Source organism: Archocentrus centrarchus, chromosome 13 (genome assembly GCF_007364275.1).
Source record: "Archocentrus centrarchus isolate MPI-CPG fArcCen1 chromosome 13, fArcCen1, whole genome shotgun sequence".
Taxonomy (NCBI): domain Eukaryota; kingdom Metazoa; phylum Chordata; class Actinopteri; order Cichliformes; family Cichlidae; genus Archocentrus; species Archocentrus centrarchus.
Window position 1 is genome coordinate 39,468,450 of NC_044358.1, and position 20,706 is coordinate 39,489,155.

Here is a 20,706-nt window from a genome sequence, read left to right on the forward strand (position 1 = left end):
TAGAAGAAAATCAAGGACTGAAAATGCCACAAAAGAAATTATTAAAAAGACGAGACACAAAGAAAACCACAGTCACTACCTACAAATCATGAGCAGGTGTAATATTATATTACTTTATTTATCTTTTGTACAATGTAATTACAATACAAATATGTTGGTTTAAATACAAAAATTCTGTAAATAAAGATTAAAAATAAACTCCACTGGTTTTGCTTTGTTACCATCACTAAACTATGGTTTTACAATCAAGTTTATGAGGTCATTTAGTTTGCTTTAACGCGGAACACAATTAACCTACATTTATAATTTTTTTTTTTTTTGGGGGGGGGGGGGGGGGGGGGGGGGGGGGGGGGGGGGGGGGGGGGGGGGGCGTGCAAACAAGAGTTGAGGGCAAAAAAAAAGAGAAAAAAAAGATTTTCAAACAAAATAAAAGCACTGATCTCATGAGGGAATCGGATTTGTTTTGTAGAGAGAGGGAGGCAGAGAGAGCAGTTTGGATTTGTTCTGTGGGGAAGTTCATCTGAAAACAAAGGGGTGAAACCTGGGAGGAACCGAGGTGGTGTAAATTAGGCCGGTGGCATGTAAATTTAGGCTCTCTGAAAAGCCAGCCACAGGAAGAGACCAAATAAGCTAATTAAGCTGTAGGGAGTTAATGAGCAGGAAATCTAATCAGTGGCAGTCCATATATCCAAACACAATTCAGTTCCTAAGGAACATAACAGGAGCATCTGTGGTCAGATTGTAGCTTATATAACATACAGAAATAAAGCCCTTCGTTACACATTTCTGCTTCAACTTTTAGTAAGTTTGCATCTTTTTGGAAACCACTGAAGGCGAGTCTAAACACTGAAGTCTTTGTTGGGGTTTTAACTGTATAAGGAGTTGCACATAGTTTAACAAAAATGCTGTTTATGAGGCTGCAATTATATAACAACATTGTTTTCATAAATCCACATGATAAAAAGTGTTGTTGTGTGTGAGTTTTTTTTTTTGAGGTTTTAGGAGTTGAGGAATAGGATGCTGAAATGAAAGCGGCTTGGCCTTGAGGAACAAAAAGACAGCAGACAGTTCTTGCTTCGTGGGTGATGAATGTGTCTTTGTTCTAGATATTTTCACACAATCTGCCTCTCGCTTTTATCTCTGTTTTTTCACATCTTATTTTCCTTCCTTCAGACTTCCTCCATCCCATTCTTTAAAGGTACACAGTAGCTCCATCCTCTCACATGCAGCTTATCCTTCATCTTTCCTCTCCACGTCTACATTTTTTTTCCTCTGGTAACCTGTCAATTGAATCTTTGCTGTCACTGATTTTTCTACATCAGAAAAGTTCAGTGCTGTTTTGTTTTGTTTTGTTTTTTATCCCTAAATTGATATCTGCTCATGTTTCTCTTCTCCTATGGTCTGGAAATCAGTTGTCAGTGTAGCACCACTGCATCACAGCGGTACAGTAGAGGTGAATACACAATCATACTGTACATGATGAGAATTTACCCTGTGTTTGAACACATAAAAGGACTTGTGAAAGTTAGAATGTAGTGCATCATTTTTTTTCCCCCAACCAGTTGCACAGTGTTGCAAAGTTTTCCTTTTTTTAATCCACTGAGTTATTAGAGTTCCTTGGGTTTGTCCGGTGCAGATGGAGTCCGAAGGACTGTTGTGCTGTATTGTCCAGAGTGTCTGTGTGCTGGATATCCTGAAGAGATTTTTCAAGTCCCAGTGCCCTTTAAACTAGGCATTAGCAACAGAAATGGGCTATAATGCCAAAGTGAAGCCATACAGACTCAACTGGCCTCAGCAGCAGCAGTGGAGCATATTTATTTGAGGGCTAACGGGTGGAAGAAACATGCCGCTATATACACTGGTCTCAACATGTCACATTCCTGTATGTTCCTGGCTATTTGGTTCCTGTTACATGATTCAATTTCCCACAGTGCTTTCCTTCAGCTACTGCTCCATCGAGCTTGGTTCCCTACTCTTTATCGATTCAACAAAAATAAATATAGGGGATTAAAAAAACAACATGCTCCCGAAACACGGATTTAAGATTTAGATCTTTAAGTACACATAACCTGTTAAAATAAAAAATAAAATACAATAAATAAAATACTTTTGGCCATAAATCTCTACTATTGGTCAGTAACTCCTCTTGGATTTGTAGGGTTGAGTCTCACGTCATTGACTAGTCCTTTCAGGTATCTGATCGTCTGCTGTGCTTGGCTATGATCAGCATCAGTCTGTTCATCAGTCAACAAATCACTTCTCTGCTTCTCCCCATATCTTGTCATGTAACTAAAGTCTCCACCAAAATCAAGCAAAACGGCCAAAAAACATCTCACGGGATTGGAATGCATCTGATTGAAGTCCCCTTTTCAAGAAAGAAAGTACTAAACTGCATCCCCCTCAATACTGTACTTGAAGGGCACACGTGCAGTACATCCAGGGACTTAGAGCAGGTAAAGTAAAGCCAAAAATGGTAAGAGAAAGCAGGGAGGAGAGGCATGTAGTGGGTGGAGTGGAAGGAGCTAGAGACCTGATCCTCATATTACAGTCCAGCAAACTGCTAAGTTACTCTCTGTCACTCATTGGAGCATGAAGGAAGCAAGTAAGATCACTGCAGGCTCCGAACAGAGCATTTAACAAGTTGCTAGGCTGCCACAGGTTGGATATTAGGCTAACTGTAAGGACCTGCATCCCATTCTAAGCAAAGATGCTGGAATTAGTGCCTGGCGTCCCCAGGCTTTAACACCAGGATGAGTGCTACAGCTTTGGGAGGCCAGGTCTGGCTTAGAGCTCAATCTCAAAAGTCTTTTGCAGATTGTTGGAAAACGGGTTGGCTGTTGCAGCTGGCGCCTTGTTCCCAGGCTGCTGAGCTGCTGGTTTTGTCTCCAGGGCTGCCCACTTGGCTTCAAAACGGTCATCCTCTTGGGAATCAACCACTGGAGCTGTTAGCTGGCTACCCTCTGGTGGCCAGCTGCTACTAGTGCCACCATTTCCACTAGTGCTTGAGGTCCCATTTTGGAGGGCCACTGTGGTACTGCTGTGTGGTTGGAGGCCATTAATGGCTGTTGATAATGGTGGAGTGGATGAAAATGGAGGTGTGGAAAAACCTGCAGTGTGCCCAACTGCACTAGGTGGGCCTGCATAGGAATGGGGTTGCCCGACTGTTCCAAGCGTCCCCACCTTGGGTCCTCCTCCGGCCGAGCCCATAGCACTGCCTGTGCCTGATGAACCTGTGGCAGTGCAGAAGACGTTGGCCACCATTTGCGACGGTGTGATGCCTACCACGGGCACACTGGCATTGGGATAGGTCATACTGCTTGCTAGGCCTGGCATGTAGGTCTGCATGGGCACAAAAGCAGGTTGGACAGGCTGGCTGGCAAACATTCCCACAGGGGCTGGAGTGGTATCGAAAGCCAAAGGGAACGGTTGCATGGAGCTTGGAAGTGAGCCTGGGGGTCCTGGGAGGGAGGGCTGGATCATGGGGGCTCCAGACATGCTTGGACCTGACATGGTAGGAATGGACATGGAAGGAAGCGACATAGGAGGACCTGAAACTGGTGGGCCAGGTATTAGTGGAACTGACGATATTGACATTGGTGGGAGGGGCATCTGGGCCTGACCTGAAAGAGCAGAGGGGCCGGAAATGAGAGGTTTGGACATGGGGACAGTGGATACTGGGGCAGCTGACATGACTGACTGACTGGAGATCTGATGACTGGACATGGAGGGTGGTCCGGGAATAGTGGGGATGGTGGGGCCGGGAGGAGGCGTCTGTTGGGCCTTCACAGCCTTGGAGACTTCCTCTAGCCATCTTTCAGCTTCGGATGGCGTGCGTTTGTGGCCGCTCTGCATTTGCATTGCCACAGAAACCGGAGGAGGAGAGTGGAGTGGAGGTTCCGTCTGTACCCAGGAGGAGGTGGCTAGAAATGATAAAGTGAAAGTCTTACTTTAAATTCCCCACCACTAGTCATAATGCTGTGTTCGCACTAGTAAAAACTAATATTGATCTATTATAGTCTTTTCTTACCCTGCATTGGTGCAGGTGGTGGAGGCAGAACGGGGGGTGCGGTGCAGGTTGGCGGGCCATTTGCAGACATAGAAGGGTTGGAGAAGAGCTCGTCCGATGGCTTGGTGAAGGAGGTGTTAATCTGGCAACACAGGGCATTTATACTACTATCTCCCTCACCAGGCAATCCCATGTCCATCTCTGGTACCAGCAAAAAAGGGACACACAGGAGGGAGGTGGGGAAAGAGACAAAGATCAAGACAGAGGAAGAAATGAGAGAAAGAACAAAGCATGAAAAGAAGAGATGAATGAGATAAGGATTGAGAGAGGGGCAAGCAAACAGGGGAAGGAAAAAAATATATATTCATACAATCCTTAAACAGACCTAGTTAGCATCAAACACATAAAACTAGAGCATTTGAATACTTTGATGCTGGCTACTGTTGACCTAAAAAAGCATCAAAACATTTAAGTCAGATTAAAATAGTCTGAACTTTATCACAAGCATGCAGTATTATCTACATTTTGAGCTGTTTTGCCAGTCCTTGCACTTCTTGTGCACTGGAACAACTCAAACAGAGGGGAATCTGGCTTACTGTAGTTCATTCATGTTTTTAAATGAACTGAAAATGATTGCATCAGCGAGATATTATGTTACTGTCTGACTTTGGTTTGGACTACAACTTTAAACCTTTAAACCACTGACTGCAGATAAAAATAGCTAAAATATCTAATTCCTTGTTCATAGTCTCCTTGTGTTTTTTTCCCTCATCTTTTCCTCATCCTTCCTGTTAGAGATTTCTTTAACATTGTACTTTCATACTATGCATATGTAGACAGATTCAAAAATACAAGAGTGGGATTAGAGTAAAGTCATGAATTACTTTTGCCAGAGATGGGCCCATAGTGTGGCAAATCGTATTGCTGTGCCATTCAATTCTATTCTTTTAATACATGTATATCCCTCTTAACTGTCTGCATTGTATGGCTACAAGCTTTGAATTATACTAGAGGGTGAAGAGGGCACTGGAGGCATGTGTAAGGTCTCCTGTCAAAGATTTCTCTGTGCTTTGTTCCACAAAGACCAGCCATGTGATCCATTTTTCCTGCTCTTGTCAATGTCTCTCACAGTTCAGAGGTACTCTGAGCACTTCACATGTGCCTATACTGTGTGTGCTTTCCTCAGTCCAGTGGCAGGTTTAAGGGCTGGTAGAAGAGTAGCTGAAGGCTAACCAGGACAGATGATTGACCGCATAAATCAATACCCACATTGTTCAGGGAGTCACAAGGGAGAAGCAAGGCAGAGGAATTGGCTACTACCATTTAGGGTTCATCTGTGTGTGTGTGTGTGTGTGTGTGTGTGTGTGTGTGTGTGTGTGTGTGTGTGTGTGTGTGTGTGTGTGTGTGTGTGTGTGTGTGTGTGTGTGTGTGTGTGTGTGTGTACCTGTCTAGCTGTCTAAGCGGGAATCAGTTTGTGTCTCCAAAACCACTGAATTGAGGATGCTTTGGGAAAGTGAGGACCTTTTGACACTTTTCACATGACACTCCTTCAAAGGGCTTTACAGTTTCAAACAGCATCATATCCACCACGACTGTATACAGTAACAGTCACTGGCAAATGGGAAATGGGAGATGGAACTAAAAGGATGGACTATATAGTGAATTAGAGTGGCTGTTGTGGTTTAGTATTCCAGTCATATCAGAAACTCTCTCTCATCTGTCCTAATGACTATAATCAGCCTTGCTACTGAGCACTCTGATCCTGTGGCACCACACAGAATGGGTGGGAGTGACTATGTATTTCTTTATATCTGTGCATATCAACTATCAACCTGTCTGGGCTAAATCAATTATGTTTAATTGTCCTTAAAAAACAGCCAAGAGCTCCCAAAGTTGCACAGGCAGCAGCTGTCAATGCTGTCACTAATAGCAATAATAACAGCACTTCACATAACTGCTTTTTATCTTGCCAAGGATTCAGTGGAAGGCAAGCATCAAAATCAAAAAAGGATTACACCTGCTCCACACGAAACCATGAATACAAATGCACTTAAGATGTGCTGATGGTTCATTCTGTAATATGATTACTCAGACCTGTACAGTCAGGGGTCAGTGATGCCATGCTGAAGCCAAATGGAAAATGTAATAACGCTCTAACAACCAACCATGACACAAGTGGAATACATCCCTGTGTGCAGATAGTTTGTAGAGGCAGTAGTAATGTTATTTGACATTTTTGGAATAACAATAATTGTTTGGAAATTTGAGGTTTGCAGTCTTTGATTACTAAGAGTGATATCCCATCTGATTTCCCTGTGAGCATTTGAGAGGCATTTTGATGCCATATGTAAATTAAATGTGGGTAAATCATCTCTAGCAGTGTTAAGTGTGAATGAAGTTAGTTGATGCCATTGCATAATATTAGTCTTTAGCATCTACAAGTTAATATCATAAGTCTCTATGCCATAAACATAGGTTCTGGTCTTTTACCGTTAGCAAATGTTTATTTTGATGATTTTTTTTTTTTGTCTATGAAATCTGTATCTTGCTGTTGAAGCACTAGTAAGTATATAAGCAGTGTTTGCTTTTGATTTAATAAAAACGAATTCATTATCAGAGAGAGATTAAATAACATATAATTAACTTCTATGTACCCCAAAGCATTGTTTATATTTTTTTGATTTTCCCCTTTCACACAATAGGCCTAGATCAGACGCCCCTGTTACTGTAACTCGTGCACCTACAGTAGTAGTGTAATCAGTCTCACAATGATACGGGTAAAACAAATTCACTTACTGTGGATGGAGAAGCACAATTTGACCAGTTTTTTTGTTTGTTTGTTTTGTTGTGTTATGAATGTCCTCTTCTGTGGCAGTGGAACAAACACGCTCATTTTAATTAAATAAACTGTTGTAATATCTTTCAGCCCTTCATCACACTAGTTTCGAATAAGAAAAAATTAAATCAGACAAATTTAGGAAACTGGATATAAGATATAGTATAACATATATAAAAAATGGGCAAAAACAGATTAATAATGGCTATCACTGAATGTTATCTTGTTTAATGACAGGCAGGGAACATGACAAATATAGTTCACGTATACATCCAGAATAAACTTAGAAATCATATCAAAACACATGTTCCTTTCCTCATTGTTTTGGTTACTAAAATTTTTTTTACTACCACTGATGAAAGAGTGAATCGGGGATAGACAAAAACTATCTTTTGCTTTTGCTCTTTTGCTTGTCAGGCACAGTGCTGTAGTTTTTGTCGCCCTCCCCAAATTCCAGTGTTGTAAACTTCTGGCTCTAATAAAACAGGACTGAGGTCAGAAGGTCAGCAGGTGTCAATATTTGTCAGTCTAACTCCAAAAACTACTCCACTCACCAGGGTTCGTGGTCTCGAAATCTGTCTTGCGTTGTAGTGTGGATGGCAGATCATTGAGACGGAGTGACAGCTGCCTCTTGAAGGGAGAATTCTTCTGGCTGAGGGCTGGAAATCCTCGGAATGAGCCTTGACGCACCAGCTGCTCAATGGGCGCGTGGCGGCGGGGGATGGCATGAGGCCCGCCTGGTTCTGGTCGCTCCATAGGGGACGCCGCACCCTCGGGTGGGGAGGCGGTGCCAGGTGGGAGGGCTGGCATGACAGAGGGCTGATCTGGAAGGAGAAGGGTCACAGTGATCACTGCTGTTCAAGACACAGTTTTTATATAAATATCATGCTGACAGTTTTCTCTGTAGGTGCATGAGATTTAACATTTTGGAGCACCTTTATTTTCAACTTTAAAATCCCGTGCAGTTAAAAAAGCCCTTCTACCTTTCTTCTTCTCCTGCAGCTTCTCATCTCGCTCACTGCTGCTGCCCTGCTGGCTGCAGGAAGAATTGGTGCGGAAGGAGCCCTCACGCACAAATGAGGTGCGACTAGCATCAAAGGAAGCCGTCACACCACACTCCTTCTCCCTGCGCTGCTTCCTCTCCAGGCAGGCGGCAAAGGCACAACCCACTGCATGGCTCAGTCTCTCTCCCTAATGCAAAAACAAATAGCAAAAAAACTGTATTAAAACATGTTTACATGCATTGCCTTATCCCAAAATATCATCAAATATCTCATATACATCATCAAATGACCTTTGATAAAAGGTAGCAAAGGATTACAGTGCAAATCTTTCATGTCACCAAAAGTCAAAGTAAGTTAGCCTTCTGAAAGCTACTAATTTTATCTAGCATTTTGCATTGAGTCTTTAATATTTCCCATCATATCCCTAGTACATTGGCTGCTTGCCTTAGCTTCTTCCTTATATAAAGGGAGCCATGACAATTATAGAAGAGACAGTCCAGTTTAAGATGAGCAGATAGAGTTATGGATATTGTATGGTGAAAATAGAGACAGACAGAAATGGGAAGATAACGCCACTGGCTTCTATCTAATCCCCTCTCCTAATCCTGCAGGTCTGTGCTGCATTCTCTTCCATCCACATTAATAATCCAACTCACAGTCTAACTTGATTAAACCACTGTGAGGTGGAAAAACCACATTATAACATGCCAACACTGGTTCTATTGCAGGTTATCTTTGAATTTCAGCCTGCTTAATCCAAGGTCATTCAACAGAAACTATTTTAGTAACCGGTAAGGAAAATTCAAAAACAATGCAATAAATTGATTTAATTGGCTGCAGCTGTATTTTGAGACACCTTTGACATAGAATGGGTCGGTCTGTTTATGTTTACCTGTATAACAGATTGTAATGCATGTTAATATATGAAATACAGCTGAAGATTATTAACATTTTCAGTGAATTATCTGTTTATTTATATTCAGCAATTAAATGCAAAAAAAAAAAAAAAAAAAGAGAAAGAGTTGAGTGTTTAAATGGCTTAATGTGACTTCTGGTTGAATGTTTCTGTCTATAACAAGCTTTACCAAACACTATTTCCCATAAGGCCTAAGGAATCCATAAGGATTTCTATTTAAATCCTAAAGGGTATCTATAAGGTTAACTGGCCCCTCACTGAGTCTTTTAGGGCCATGAAGCAGTGGCACATCCACCGTCTTGTAGTCCCATCTCTGCAGATGTAGGAGAAGGCCTTGTCATAGTTACGATCCGGAGCACAGAAGGAAACCTTCTCTATGGTCTGGTCCACAATGAGGTCCTGAGAGAGGCAGGCAAAGGAAACGAGCCACAGTAAGAGGAGATTATTGCATTTGACAGCACATGCATTACAATAAAGCCAACTGCATTGTTCCACCAGGTAAACGGCCTCAAACTAACTCCAGCTAAAATGAAAAAAAAAACCCAGGAAATATCGCTTTAATACTGGGAGCACTAACTCACAGACTGATCCAATACTTGACACACTGCTTTCAGCCTCACTTAACCCCATCAACCCCCCTTAAGCCTATTTACACATTCAGTGATGACAGAAAAGAAAAGTGACTACAGACTAATGACACCGATGTCTCTTTTAATCTCTGAGATGTTTCCAAAACTTGCCCTTCCTTCAATAAAAGGGTTATTCAGCTGGCTTCAGCATGTATAGTCTCTATAGAAGAAACTAAGAGGGGCCCCTGTCTTTCTCTGTGTACATTAAGGGGCCCCCCAGCTCATCTCTTTGACTCATTAAAAACAGAAAAAAGAAGGAAAACAAGAGGCGTGAGCAAGAAGAAAAGGAAGAAAGAGGATTCACACACACTCATCCACACACTCCCTTCCTGCCTTTCTGTGCCACAGAGAACAAACAGAAGGGGCGGAGGAGGAGAGAAGAATAGGGAGGCTGAGGATGGGAAAAGGGAAGAAAGGAAGGAGGGATGTGATGAGAAAAAAGTCAAAAAATAACGACCTATTCAGTGTCGCCCAATTAGTGAATGAAGGTGGGATGCTGGTACTGAGGTGAATGGCTGAGCAGAGACCAACGTGTTTGTTTCTTCATCATCGGTATAATGACTTGCTCTGTGTTATTATACACACATAATACTGTATTTATGCATTGATGCATTTTCTAGAGATTTATAATTCTCCATGCTCTTGCAAGGAATATTTGTAATGAGGTGAGCGGGGGTGGGTGACTCAGCTCATGTCTTTCTATCAGTGAAAGGAAGAACAAAGCTCGGCAGTGACTCTGGCTGTGTCATCCATGCGGAGGAGCCCCTCTGCTGAATGGAGTAAGACTTTACTCTTTCTTTCCGCTGGTGATTTATTATGAAGGTCATGCAGAGCTGCATGTCACACACATGCACAAGTCCACTGTACATTGATAGACTGTGGGAAAGGGTCTGACAAAGGCTTGTGGGGGTGTTAATAAGAGCTGATTCATGGAGGCTGCGCTGATGACGAAGATGACAAAGAGGCAGTTCAATAAAAAAGGAAGAAGGTGATGGTAAGGCTCATAAAAGCTGACTACAAGTTATTGAGTTCAACCTGCATTAACCTGTTAACACTGATTATCATATATATATATATACATATATATATATATATATATAGTATACATATGTAATTACCTTGTGAAGCTGTTGCAGGTAATATTTTATCAATAGCTTATTTATATATCCAACAGAAAGGCGACAAAACAAGCTTTCAGTCACAGTCACATCTCTGATCATCCACAGTTAGTTCAGTATTCTCCTTTAGCACTTTTCTGGTCTCCAATAGCTTCTGACTGGAAGATCTGGCTATTTAACTGTTACATGTTTCACTATGCTAACTGTGTCTCCATGTTGTTTGTTGCCGGGCTGGGAGTATACAGCTGTTTAACAATATTAGAGCTTTTTCTTGCTAAAATGAGAAACAATTTACTGTCTATACAAGCTGAAAAATCAAAACACAGAGATGAAGGATGCTAAAACACGCTGTAGAGCAGTGGATGATAACCTCGAATTACACAATTAAAATTTCTAATGTTCCTATGCAAGGGTAAACGACTTCTATGAATTATTAAATATAAAAGTTACTGAACTTGCTTGAACAGAAATTTATTAATAAATGACAAGTGCTTCTGCATTTTTTTTTTTTTTGCACCGCTGTTCAAATTGTTCCCTTTGAAATTACCGTTTTATATATATATATTACCGTTATATACTACTGTGTGAATACACAGTGTGTGGAAGAGACATACATGTTTTAAAAGCAAAATTAGGTTTAATTTAGTCATTCAAAACTAGGGGCTAGAAAGCAATGCGACTCAAGCAAAAACCATTTACATATTTCCACTTTAGTTTAAAATGCACCTCACCTCTATTGCAGCAGTAAGGCTGAGTGAAGATTGCAAATGTTATTTAGAAAATGTTTTAAAAGAAAAGCGTGGCAAAGCATAAGCCAAAAAGAAAACAATCTAGTGTGAAGCCACCAAAACTAATGTATTCTTCTCTGTTGCTGGCATTGGTGTTTTCAGTTTACAGGTTAAAGCTGGTGAGGTACACAGACTTAACAATTAAATCTTATGAAAAACCAAAACCTTAATTTTGACTTCCCTCAGTTTCAAGCCATTTGATTCCTACAAAATATAAATCTTCAAACAAATACAAGTTGGTTATGGTTCACAAATACAGGTGCTGGCAGTATCTCAGAAAATTCGAATACTGTGAAAAGGTCAATATTGAAAACCCCTGGTGCCACACTTTAATCAGCTAATTAACTCAAAACACCTGCAAAGGCCTTTAAATAGTCTCTCAGTCTAGTTCTGTAGGCTACACAATCATGGGGAAGACTGCTGACTTGACACAAAAGTTCATTGCTAAAGAGGCTGGCTGTTCACAGAGCTCTGTGTCTAAGCACATTAATAGAGAGGCGAAGGGAAGGAAAAGATGTAGAAAAAAGTGTACAAGCAATAGGGATAACTGCACCTTGGAGAGGATTGTGAAACAAAACCCATTCAAAAATGTGTGGGAGATTCACAAAGAGTGGACTGCAGCTGGAGTCAGTGCTTCAAGAACCACCATGTACAGATGTATGCAAACATGGGTTTCAGCTGTCGCAGTCCTTGCGTCAAGCCACTCTTGAACAAGAGACAGCGTCAGAAGCGTCTCGCCTGGGCTAAAGACGAAACGGACTGGACTGCTGCTGAGTGCTCCAAAGTTCCAATGTTCTCTGATCAAAGTCAATTTTGCATTTCCTTTGGAAATCAAGGTCCCAGAGTCTGGAGGAAGAGAGGAGAGGCACATAATCCACGTTGCATGAGGTCCAGTGTAAAGTTTCCACAGTCAGGGATGGTTTGGGGTGCCATGTCATCTGCTGGTGTTGGTCCACTGTGTCTTCTGAGGTCCAAGGTCAACGCAGCCGTCTACCAGGAAGTTTTAGAGCACTTCATGCTTCCAACTTTATGGAGATGCAGATTTCATTTTCCAACAGGACTTGGCAGCTGCACACAGTGCCAAAGCTACCAGCACCTGCTTTAAGGACCACAGTATCCCTGTTCTTAATTGGCCAGCAAACTCACCTGACCTTAACCCCATAGAAAATCTATGGGGTACTGTGAACGGGAAGATGCAATAATTCAGACCCAACAATTCAGAAGAACTGAAGGACACTATCAGAGCAACCTGAGCTCTCATAACACCTGAGCAGTGTATTGAGTGCTGTACATGCTCATATATTTTATGTTCATACTTTTCAGCTGGCCAACATTTCTAAAAATCCTTTTTTTGTATTGGTCTTAAGTAATATTCTAATTTTCTGAGGTACTGAATTTGGGGCTTTAATTAGTTGCCAGTTATAATCATCAAAATTAAAAGAAACAAACATTTGAAATATATCAGTCTGTGTCTAATCAGTCTAATGAATGAATATAACATACAAGTTTCACTTTTTGAATGGAATTACCGAAATAAATGAACTTTTTCATGATATTCTAATTTTATGACCAGCACCTGTACATAGGGTTTTTTGTTGCTGTTATTTTGTTTGTTGTTTTATTGCTTTAAAGAGCTGAGGGCTGTAGTTTTTAGAATACATCACTCAAACCAGAGTAAATCAATGCTGTGATATATTGGCTGAGCACTGGCATCAGACTATATGGATCTTATTAACTGCTATCAGCCAATCAGCCTTTTATTGATGGTAGTGATCAGTGTTGGTAGTGGTCAGTGTTTATCTGTTGTGTCACATCATATTTAGGCTGGCTAAAAATACCATGATGAAGAGCTGAAATACATTAATACTGATGTGCCTTTTATTATAAAGATTTTTTGTTTATTCTCAGCACAAAAGGAGGAAGAAGTAACAGAAAAACTAAATAAAAATTATATATATATATATATATTAGTAATTGGCAGATTGCTATTTTAAACACTAATATTCACCTGCATGATCCTGATTTAGAACTACAATGCCATGTTAATAGTAATGAAAGAGCATTTCACAATGCAAGTTTTTTTTTTTAATAGCTTTTGGAGACAGAGCTGTGATGCCAGGGAGGAAGCTACATCAGGACCATATATGACTGAAAAAGAAAGAGGAGGAAGGAGGTTAGAGCAAAAGCAGGAGTGGGACTGACAGAGGTGTGGTCATGTGTGCGGCCTCTAAATAGAAAAAGGGCGAAGGAAGAAAGAGGCTTCTCTATCGGACTTACTCTCTGTTCTGTTCTCTGCTGCTCTTTATTCTGCCCTGCTTTCAATAGAACCACAGCACTCACTGCAGGAGGCCTCTCTGACCACCAGACACTCCTCAAGAGCATGTGTGCATCTGTGTTTACTTGTGTTTCCCTCCCCCACTAAGCACCTTTAGCAAGCAATCATGAGTCACATATGCCAGCTCTAAAACACACACACACACACACACACACACACACACACACACACACACACACACACACACACACACACACACACACACACACACACACACACACAAAGCCTGGGAGCAAGACAGTGGATACACAGTGGACCCTTCTGTTAGGGTCACCAAACTAGGACAGAATGAGACTTCTGTTGGTGGTCTGAGGACGGCATATGCATGTCTTAACTGAATATTAGAGAATAAATTTTTTTTAAAAAGTTCCACAAATTGATGTATTATAGAGGAAATCAGCTAAACACACTAGCAGGCTTTTGACAGGATAACTGTTATTTTGCTCTCTGCATATACTGAGAAACTGAGACTGAAGACAAAGATTAAATACTTATGTGCACAAGACTGTGGACATGACAACAAGAAAACACAACTGTGCACAGTGCCGTTGCTGTCAGGTGAGTGATAACATAGGTAAAAATAAGATATAAGGAGGTCAAAGCAAGGAGACAGAGATAGCACATACAAAAATAGTGTTTCTTACCTTGGTTTTGTCATCTACCACCCTGAGTCCATCAGCTGAAACCCACAATACTGCTTTTACTGTCTTCTTCCCGCTCTGGAAAGACAAAAAGTATGGGACACTAAATCATTTAAACCTTTATAGACAAGTTGTATAGTAAATAGTGATGTCAGTACTCTAATCTGACTACCTTTTTTTGGTAACGAGTAATCTAACAAGTTACTATTTGCGATCCAGTAATGAGATTAAAGTTACTCATCCAAGTCACTGCGTTACTATTTTTTGTCATTTTCCTCAGTAAAAAAATATATTTATGCTTTCTTCCTGCGTCTTGGGGAGTGACATCTGGCCGCTGCAACAATTGCGTCCCGTTTTCAGCATGAGGACAATAACAGCACAGCGACACAAACATAAACAGTGGAGGGAGGAGAGAGATGCGCATTTTCCAGCTGGAAGTACAGGCACTATTTTGAGTTTGTGTCAGCTAAAGATGACAACATCAAGGTTAGTTGTGCACTCTGTGCTGGCGACAAAGTGCTAGCTAGCTTCAAAAACACTAAATTCAAATTTGAAGAAACATTTGGAGTCGCAGCACAGTCACAATTACAGAGCGAGTCCCACCAGGTGGAGCGAAGCAGAGCTGCGGCTAATGCAGGAGGCCCCCCAGCACCCAAACAACAAAAGCTGGACTTCGGTACAAACCAGTAAGTGGGGGAGAGCTGAAGAAGTCGGTCGGATAGTATGTAGTAGAGGAAATGCTGCCCTTAAATACGGCTGACTCGCCCTCGTTTCGTGGTTGTCATTTTTATGTTGAGGCGTGGGGTGCCAAAGAGAGACTGTCTGCCAAAAAGTGATTCCGATGTTTCTATGTGCATTTATGTTTAATGTCTTTGCTTATATTGGTAAATAGAGTGCAGTCAACATGATTTATGAAGGGCTTATACATAAAATGAAGAAATTACCTACAATCCAGAGCTTTTTGGCCACTTAAAATATCTTTTTAGAACTGTGACGTTATATTTGTTGTGATTTCTGCAGCCTTCTGAGCCAGATTTCTGTTTAAAAAGACATTTTTAATGTCAATGACAGTTTTTACCTTGATTAAATAAAAACTAATATATAAGTCACTTTGCCAAAAACTGATTGCAGCTTCTACCTTGTGATAGAAATGCTGTTTCTCGCTCAAAATGACCTGAAATCATTCATGAGAGATATGTTTGACATACGTTTCACAGATTATAGGTCAGCAAGTCCTTTACAGCCATTTAAATACAGGCAATCGGTTTTTGGCAAATACCGGAAATCACTTTTTGGCAGCTGTTGAATGTTACTAATAAAGTAACTTGTAATCTAACTTAGTTACTTCTAAAATTAAGTAATCAGTAAAGTAACTAAGTTACTTTTTAAAGGAGTAATCAGTAATCAGATTACATTTTTCAAGGTAACTGCCATCACTCATAGTAAATAGTATTTCAGTCATTCCACCAGATCAACAAGCTTGTAAAGCCACTTATTCTTATCTACTGTTTTGTACAATGACATCCCTGGAACAAATGAGGTGGCAGAGGGTTATGAAAACAGAGGCGGGCACAGCTAAAAACTGTGCCAGCTGGCACTACGAATCATTTCTCCAGAGGTGGGCACCAGGCAGCGCTAATAACACACTCAGCATGGGCCATGCTAAAAATAAACAGAGTGAAAAAGCAAGGGCTTCATGTGAATGTGAAAGCGTGCGCATGAGTGCGCATGTGTATTTGAGTTTGTGTGCGCGAGCAAGGGAAACAGAGAGTCAGAGCACTGCAGGAAACGGCTTTGAAACCCACAGCGATGCGATAAGGAGCCCCATTTTTGCATAATCCCACTGACAAAAAGAGCGAGGGAGTGAGAATAGAGGTGAAGAATCTGAGAATGATGGAAGGAAGGAGAGGGAGGCTAAATCATGAGGTGGAGGGGATCAAAAGAAAAAGATAACTCTGGGAGAAAGTTTTCAGTTTGAACAAGTACAGAGAGCAGGATGCTGGTGTAGACAGAGGATGGGAACAAGCAGATCCCATCGAGATGAAAAAATTTTAGGTCTTATGAAATTTTCTGAAAATTGTTATATAAAGTTATAAAGTCACATTCCTACCTAGGGATAAGATATAAAATGACTGTGCATTCAAAGCAGAAAATGTGCGACTCTATATTTTTATATATAAGTCCAGTTTGATACTAGTTACATCAAGAAAAGCAGTGACAGAGCAATAACATGAAAACTGTGGTGCACATGCCTGTCCTTTCTACACCGCCGAGAGTGTGTGTGTGTGTGTGTGTGTGTGTGTGTGTGTGTGTGTGTGTGTGTGTGTGTGTGTGTGTGTGTGTGTGTGTGTGTGTGTGTGTGTGTGCGGCTGTCTGACACTGTCCAGCCTGAGTCACTCTGTTCACACGCTCCCCGTCTGAATCCAGCTTCCCAGGGGGGCAAACTATGTGTTTATACGAGCATGTGTGAGCTCAGATTTCATTTTCTGCTTGCTTTTCTATCGTGACTTCAGACATATGGAATAAGACCCACCAGAGAGGGTGATTAAAGGGGTAAAGAAGTAGAAAATAACAAGGAGAATGAGTATTGAATTTGTGCGTTCCTCCAGTCAATATGTTGGTGCACTAGCTTTGCGCAACTGGGTCTGTAATGAGTTCCTGCAAAGTTTGCAGGTCCTCGGGGTGCATATTTGTAACTGCCTCCACAAAACAAAATGTACCTCCAGTACTGTAGCAGAAAATATGTGGAGGTGTGTGTGTGTGTGTGTGTGTGTGTGGGATACTCACAATTTTTAGCTTCTTCACTGCCTCCTCGCATACATGCATCCCTCTCGACTCTTCCACCTCCACCAACCCCAGGTACTGCAGACAAAAGAAAGAGGAGATATCAGTGAGCAAAACAAAAAGAGATGTTTTTAGGGTTTTTTTTTTATTATTATTATTATTTAAAATTTGTTACACCAGTACTCTTCATCTAAGCGTCTTACAAATGAAACACTGAGCTGAACTGAATTGTGTAAAAGCAAAAAAACTGCTGGGAACAATCAGGAGGGTCTGACGTGAGAAACACAGGCAGCGGCTCGGTTCATGAGGCGTAAATAATCTGTAACGTAGGTAGGAGCGAGGCCATCTAAGGTTTTTAAAGTTATTTTAAAAAGTTTAAAATCAAATCAATATCTAACAGGTAGCCAGTGTAGTATAGTAGGGAGTGGTGTGTTTTTCTATCTCTGAATTTGTCAAAAGTCAGGCGATGGCAGGAGACTTGAGCAGGTGGGGATTGCAGTGAGATGAAGACTGGATGACTTTTTCAAGGTTAAAGAAAAAAAACAAACTTTTGTAATATTTCTTTGTTGCATTGCATTGGTAATTTATTATCAAAACACAGTTCATTCCCTGACTGACTGTGAGGTGAATTTCTAATTCCTAATGTTAGAAGATGAACTTCCAAGTTTTTTTTTTTTTCCCAATTTACAGGTCAGGTTTGAGGAAGCTGAACAAAAATATGTCACTGAGTTGAAGTTTTGTGAGATCCAGTGTTTAACCTCCGTCAGTCCCAATCATTATTTGGCTTTATTCTCTTTCAAATTTCAGCTGACCTTTGTCCATAAAAGGGTAATTAGCGATTTGGGTCACATGTGATTTTGTGTGAGCGACTCTGGTTTACATGCATAATGCATAATATTGCGTTTCAACTACTGATTTATGTTTCAGACTGCTATTTAAGTCCAATGAAGGATATAAGAACACAGAACTGAAAGAAAACATGGAACGGTGGCAGGTTGCAAAGTGGCTTGCGGGGAAAGCGACAAGGGTAGGCATGCTAAAGCAGCTTATATAGGATGCCTTGTATGAGACTTTCCAAAGGACAAACAGTAACTTAAAGCATCAGCTGATGTGGGCTGGCTTGAGATCAGCAGATGTACGAGGACTGGAGGCTGAGCTAGATTTTGTTGCCTGCCTGAACAAATGCTGTGCTCATTTTTAGTGTTTTGTGATAGGAAACAACAGGAATTACATAGATGCCAATGCTACATATAAAGGAGGGGGTTTCTGTCCTCTTTTTCAAATTTCATACTGGCTAAAGTTGCTAATGTCACATTTTTTATGCTCACATCACCATTTGAGGCACAAGGGTTTGGTCTGCTTTACATTAACACAGTTAGTAGCTGTTGTTTCTTGCATCGTTTTAACTTGTTAGCATGCTAGCAGGATATGGCTATTAAAATAAGAGGTGCGGTTTTTAAAAAAAAAAAAAGGGTGTGAATGATTGCTGCATGCAAACTGAAGCCAAAACACACAGAAAGTTCCTTTACTGGTTTGGAATGGGAAAACTCATCTAGAGCATCATATATTCCATATCCAAAGGATGAGAGATGGTACTGAGTAAAAAACACAAACAAGTCACCAACCAAATCTTCCAGCAGGCTATTTTATCCCACATTCACTGCTTCTCAATAACCCAGGTTTTCTCTCAGTACCGACTTGACGAACACCGTTTTTGTTTTTTGGTAGCTCCAGATCAGCAGCTCTTGAAGAGGCATTAATAGTTCATGACTCATAAAGACATTTAGAAACTAAAAAAAAAACACTGAGAAAGCACTGAAAAAGAAAAGATGGCCAAGGGAGCATGGAGGTAAAAACAACATATAAAGAGACTGAGAGTTTTTGTGCTCACGTCTCTTGCTAAAGCTCTGAGCTCCACTTCAGTGCCCATCTCATCGCTAGCTCTTTGGACCATTACCGTGAGGACCATTTTCCATTAGCCTCAACCACACACGATGCCTTTTCTTGTGCTCTCATCTTTCTTTGTTGCCTTTATCTTTTTGCTTTGTATTTCTCTCCTGGTTGCGCCATTCAGTCTGCAGCCTTTCTTTCCTTTCACTTATCTTATCTGGTCCTATCTATCTCTCATTTCAAATCTGGAAATGTCTCTCCTGTACCCTCTGTGTGCCCTCATCCCTCAGCTTGTCATTTCCTGCGCTCTCTGTAACCTATAACCCCACCTCATTGTCACCCCTCTTTCTCTGCCCTCTATCTCTTACCATCATTCTCTCTCCAGCTCTTCACCAAATCACTCCAGCTCCCAAGCATGGCCATACATGTGCATGCTCAGAATGGAGCTGCTTATCAGTAAATTGGTCCATTAATAATTGGCCTTTTTTGCATTCAGCTGCAGAGCTAGAATACCGATCAGCACTTCATTACTCATAAGAACCATGGTTCTTATAAAGAACCATGGTTCTTATGAAGACCAAAGGTCAAAGGCAAAGTAGCCTGAATTTTCCTGCTAACCACAGACTTACTGGCTGTGTTATGTATGAAAGACAGCAGACTGTGTTATGTTTATATGATCAGCCTATGGCCATGTTGTTCATGTTATGTTCATGAGATGTTAATTTTTCCTCTTTCCAGCATATTCAGTCATTGAAAGTCAAATCAGATTCTAATTTTAAAGTTCCACATTATGTAAGAAATGCTCACTGGTGTTCTTGCTAAGGCTTACTTAAGTTTTAAACTACATTTAAAATACTTCACTACACCAGTATAATTGAATGCAGTCTCCTTCAGTGGATACTTTTTTCAAAGCTTCTACTTTTTCATATTGAAAATATTTTTTAAAAAGTTATTTAATTATTATTAATAGTAGTAATAGTAGTAGTAGCAGCATTGTCAATTAGGTCACATTGGGTGATGGTGGTATACTGGGTTGCATTCAATTTAAATTTGTTCCCAATATTTGCTTCCTTTAGGTATGTTAATAATATAAACAAAACAGAAATAATGATATTTATATTAGAGCATTTTTTTCTGATAATATTCATATTTTAAGAATATTTGTGGTAGCAAACAACTGGCTCAGCTTTGAATAGAGACTAACTGTTAGCACCTTAAAAAACTGCCTCTCTGTTCTCTCACAGAACAGAGAGGCAGTTTTTTAAAAAGTTTTAGACAGTTTCCCATTTAATATTTGGACAGAAGACTGGTATCGAGCATCTGCCTACATATAAGAAAACTACCTCCACCTTCAATAGGATCAAATAACAAATACTATCAATATACAGTATATATAAAATAATCTCTTTGATTGAAGTGTGCTTTGAATAGTTATAGATATGTAATATGTGCTATCTTGTCATGTAACAGGCCTACATGTACAGTATAAGATGTAAATAGGGCTTCAGACAGCATTGCCAAGAAGCAGATTCTTAGTTTGCTCTTCTGTGATCTTCAAGGGTGAAGTGCTAATTAAGTGAGAATCTGGTGCACCCATTATTGCTGAGTGTATTTATACAGCACTGACTAAGGGGCAGCCTCTGGGGCTTAAAATGAAGCAGAGTCAGAATGCAGTTCATCAAATGGCCACTTGAGGCTGGCTGAAAAAGCCCAACATGATAGCTTTAATAAATATGATGGCGGCCTGGTTTAAAAACTA

General features: G+C 40.7%; 1 protein-coding gene across 3 annotated transcripts in view; it reads right to left on the minus strand.

Moving 5' to 3' along the window:
• Nucleotides 1–356: 356 nt before the first annotated feature.
• The window catches only part of numbl (NUMB like endocytic adaptor protein), a 68,931-nt gene continuing 48,581 nt past the window's right edge, over nt 357–20,706 (minus strand). For all 3 annotated transcript variants that reach the window (XM_030744351.1, XM_030744350.1, XM_030744349.1), the window contains exons 3-9: nt 17,061–17,135; nt 14,277–14,351; nt 9,021–9,161; nt 7,826–8,033; nt 7,397–7,666; nt 4,028–4,207; nt 357–3,920 (exon numbers count right to left, since the gene is read on the minus strand). In XM_030744351.1, coding sequence (XP_030600211.1) covers nt 2,785–3,920; nt 4,028–4,207; nt 7,397–7,666; nt 7,826–8,033; nt 9,021–9,161; nt 14,277–14,351; nt 17,061–17,135 — 2,085 coding nt within the window. In that variant the 3' untranslated portion in view covers nt 357–2,784. The remainder of the gene's footprint in view (nt 3,921–4,027; nt 4,208–7,396; nt 7,667–7,825; nt 8,034–9,020; nt 9,162–14,276; nt 14,352–17,060; nt 17,136–20,706) is intronic.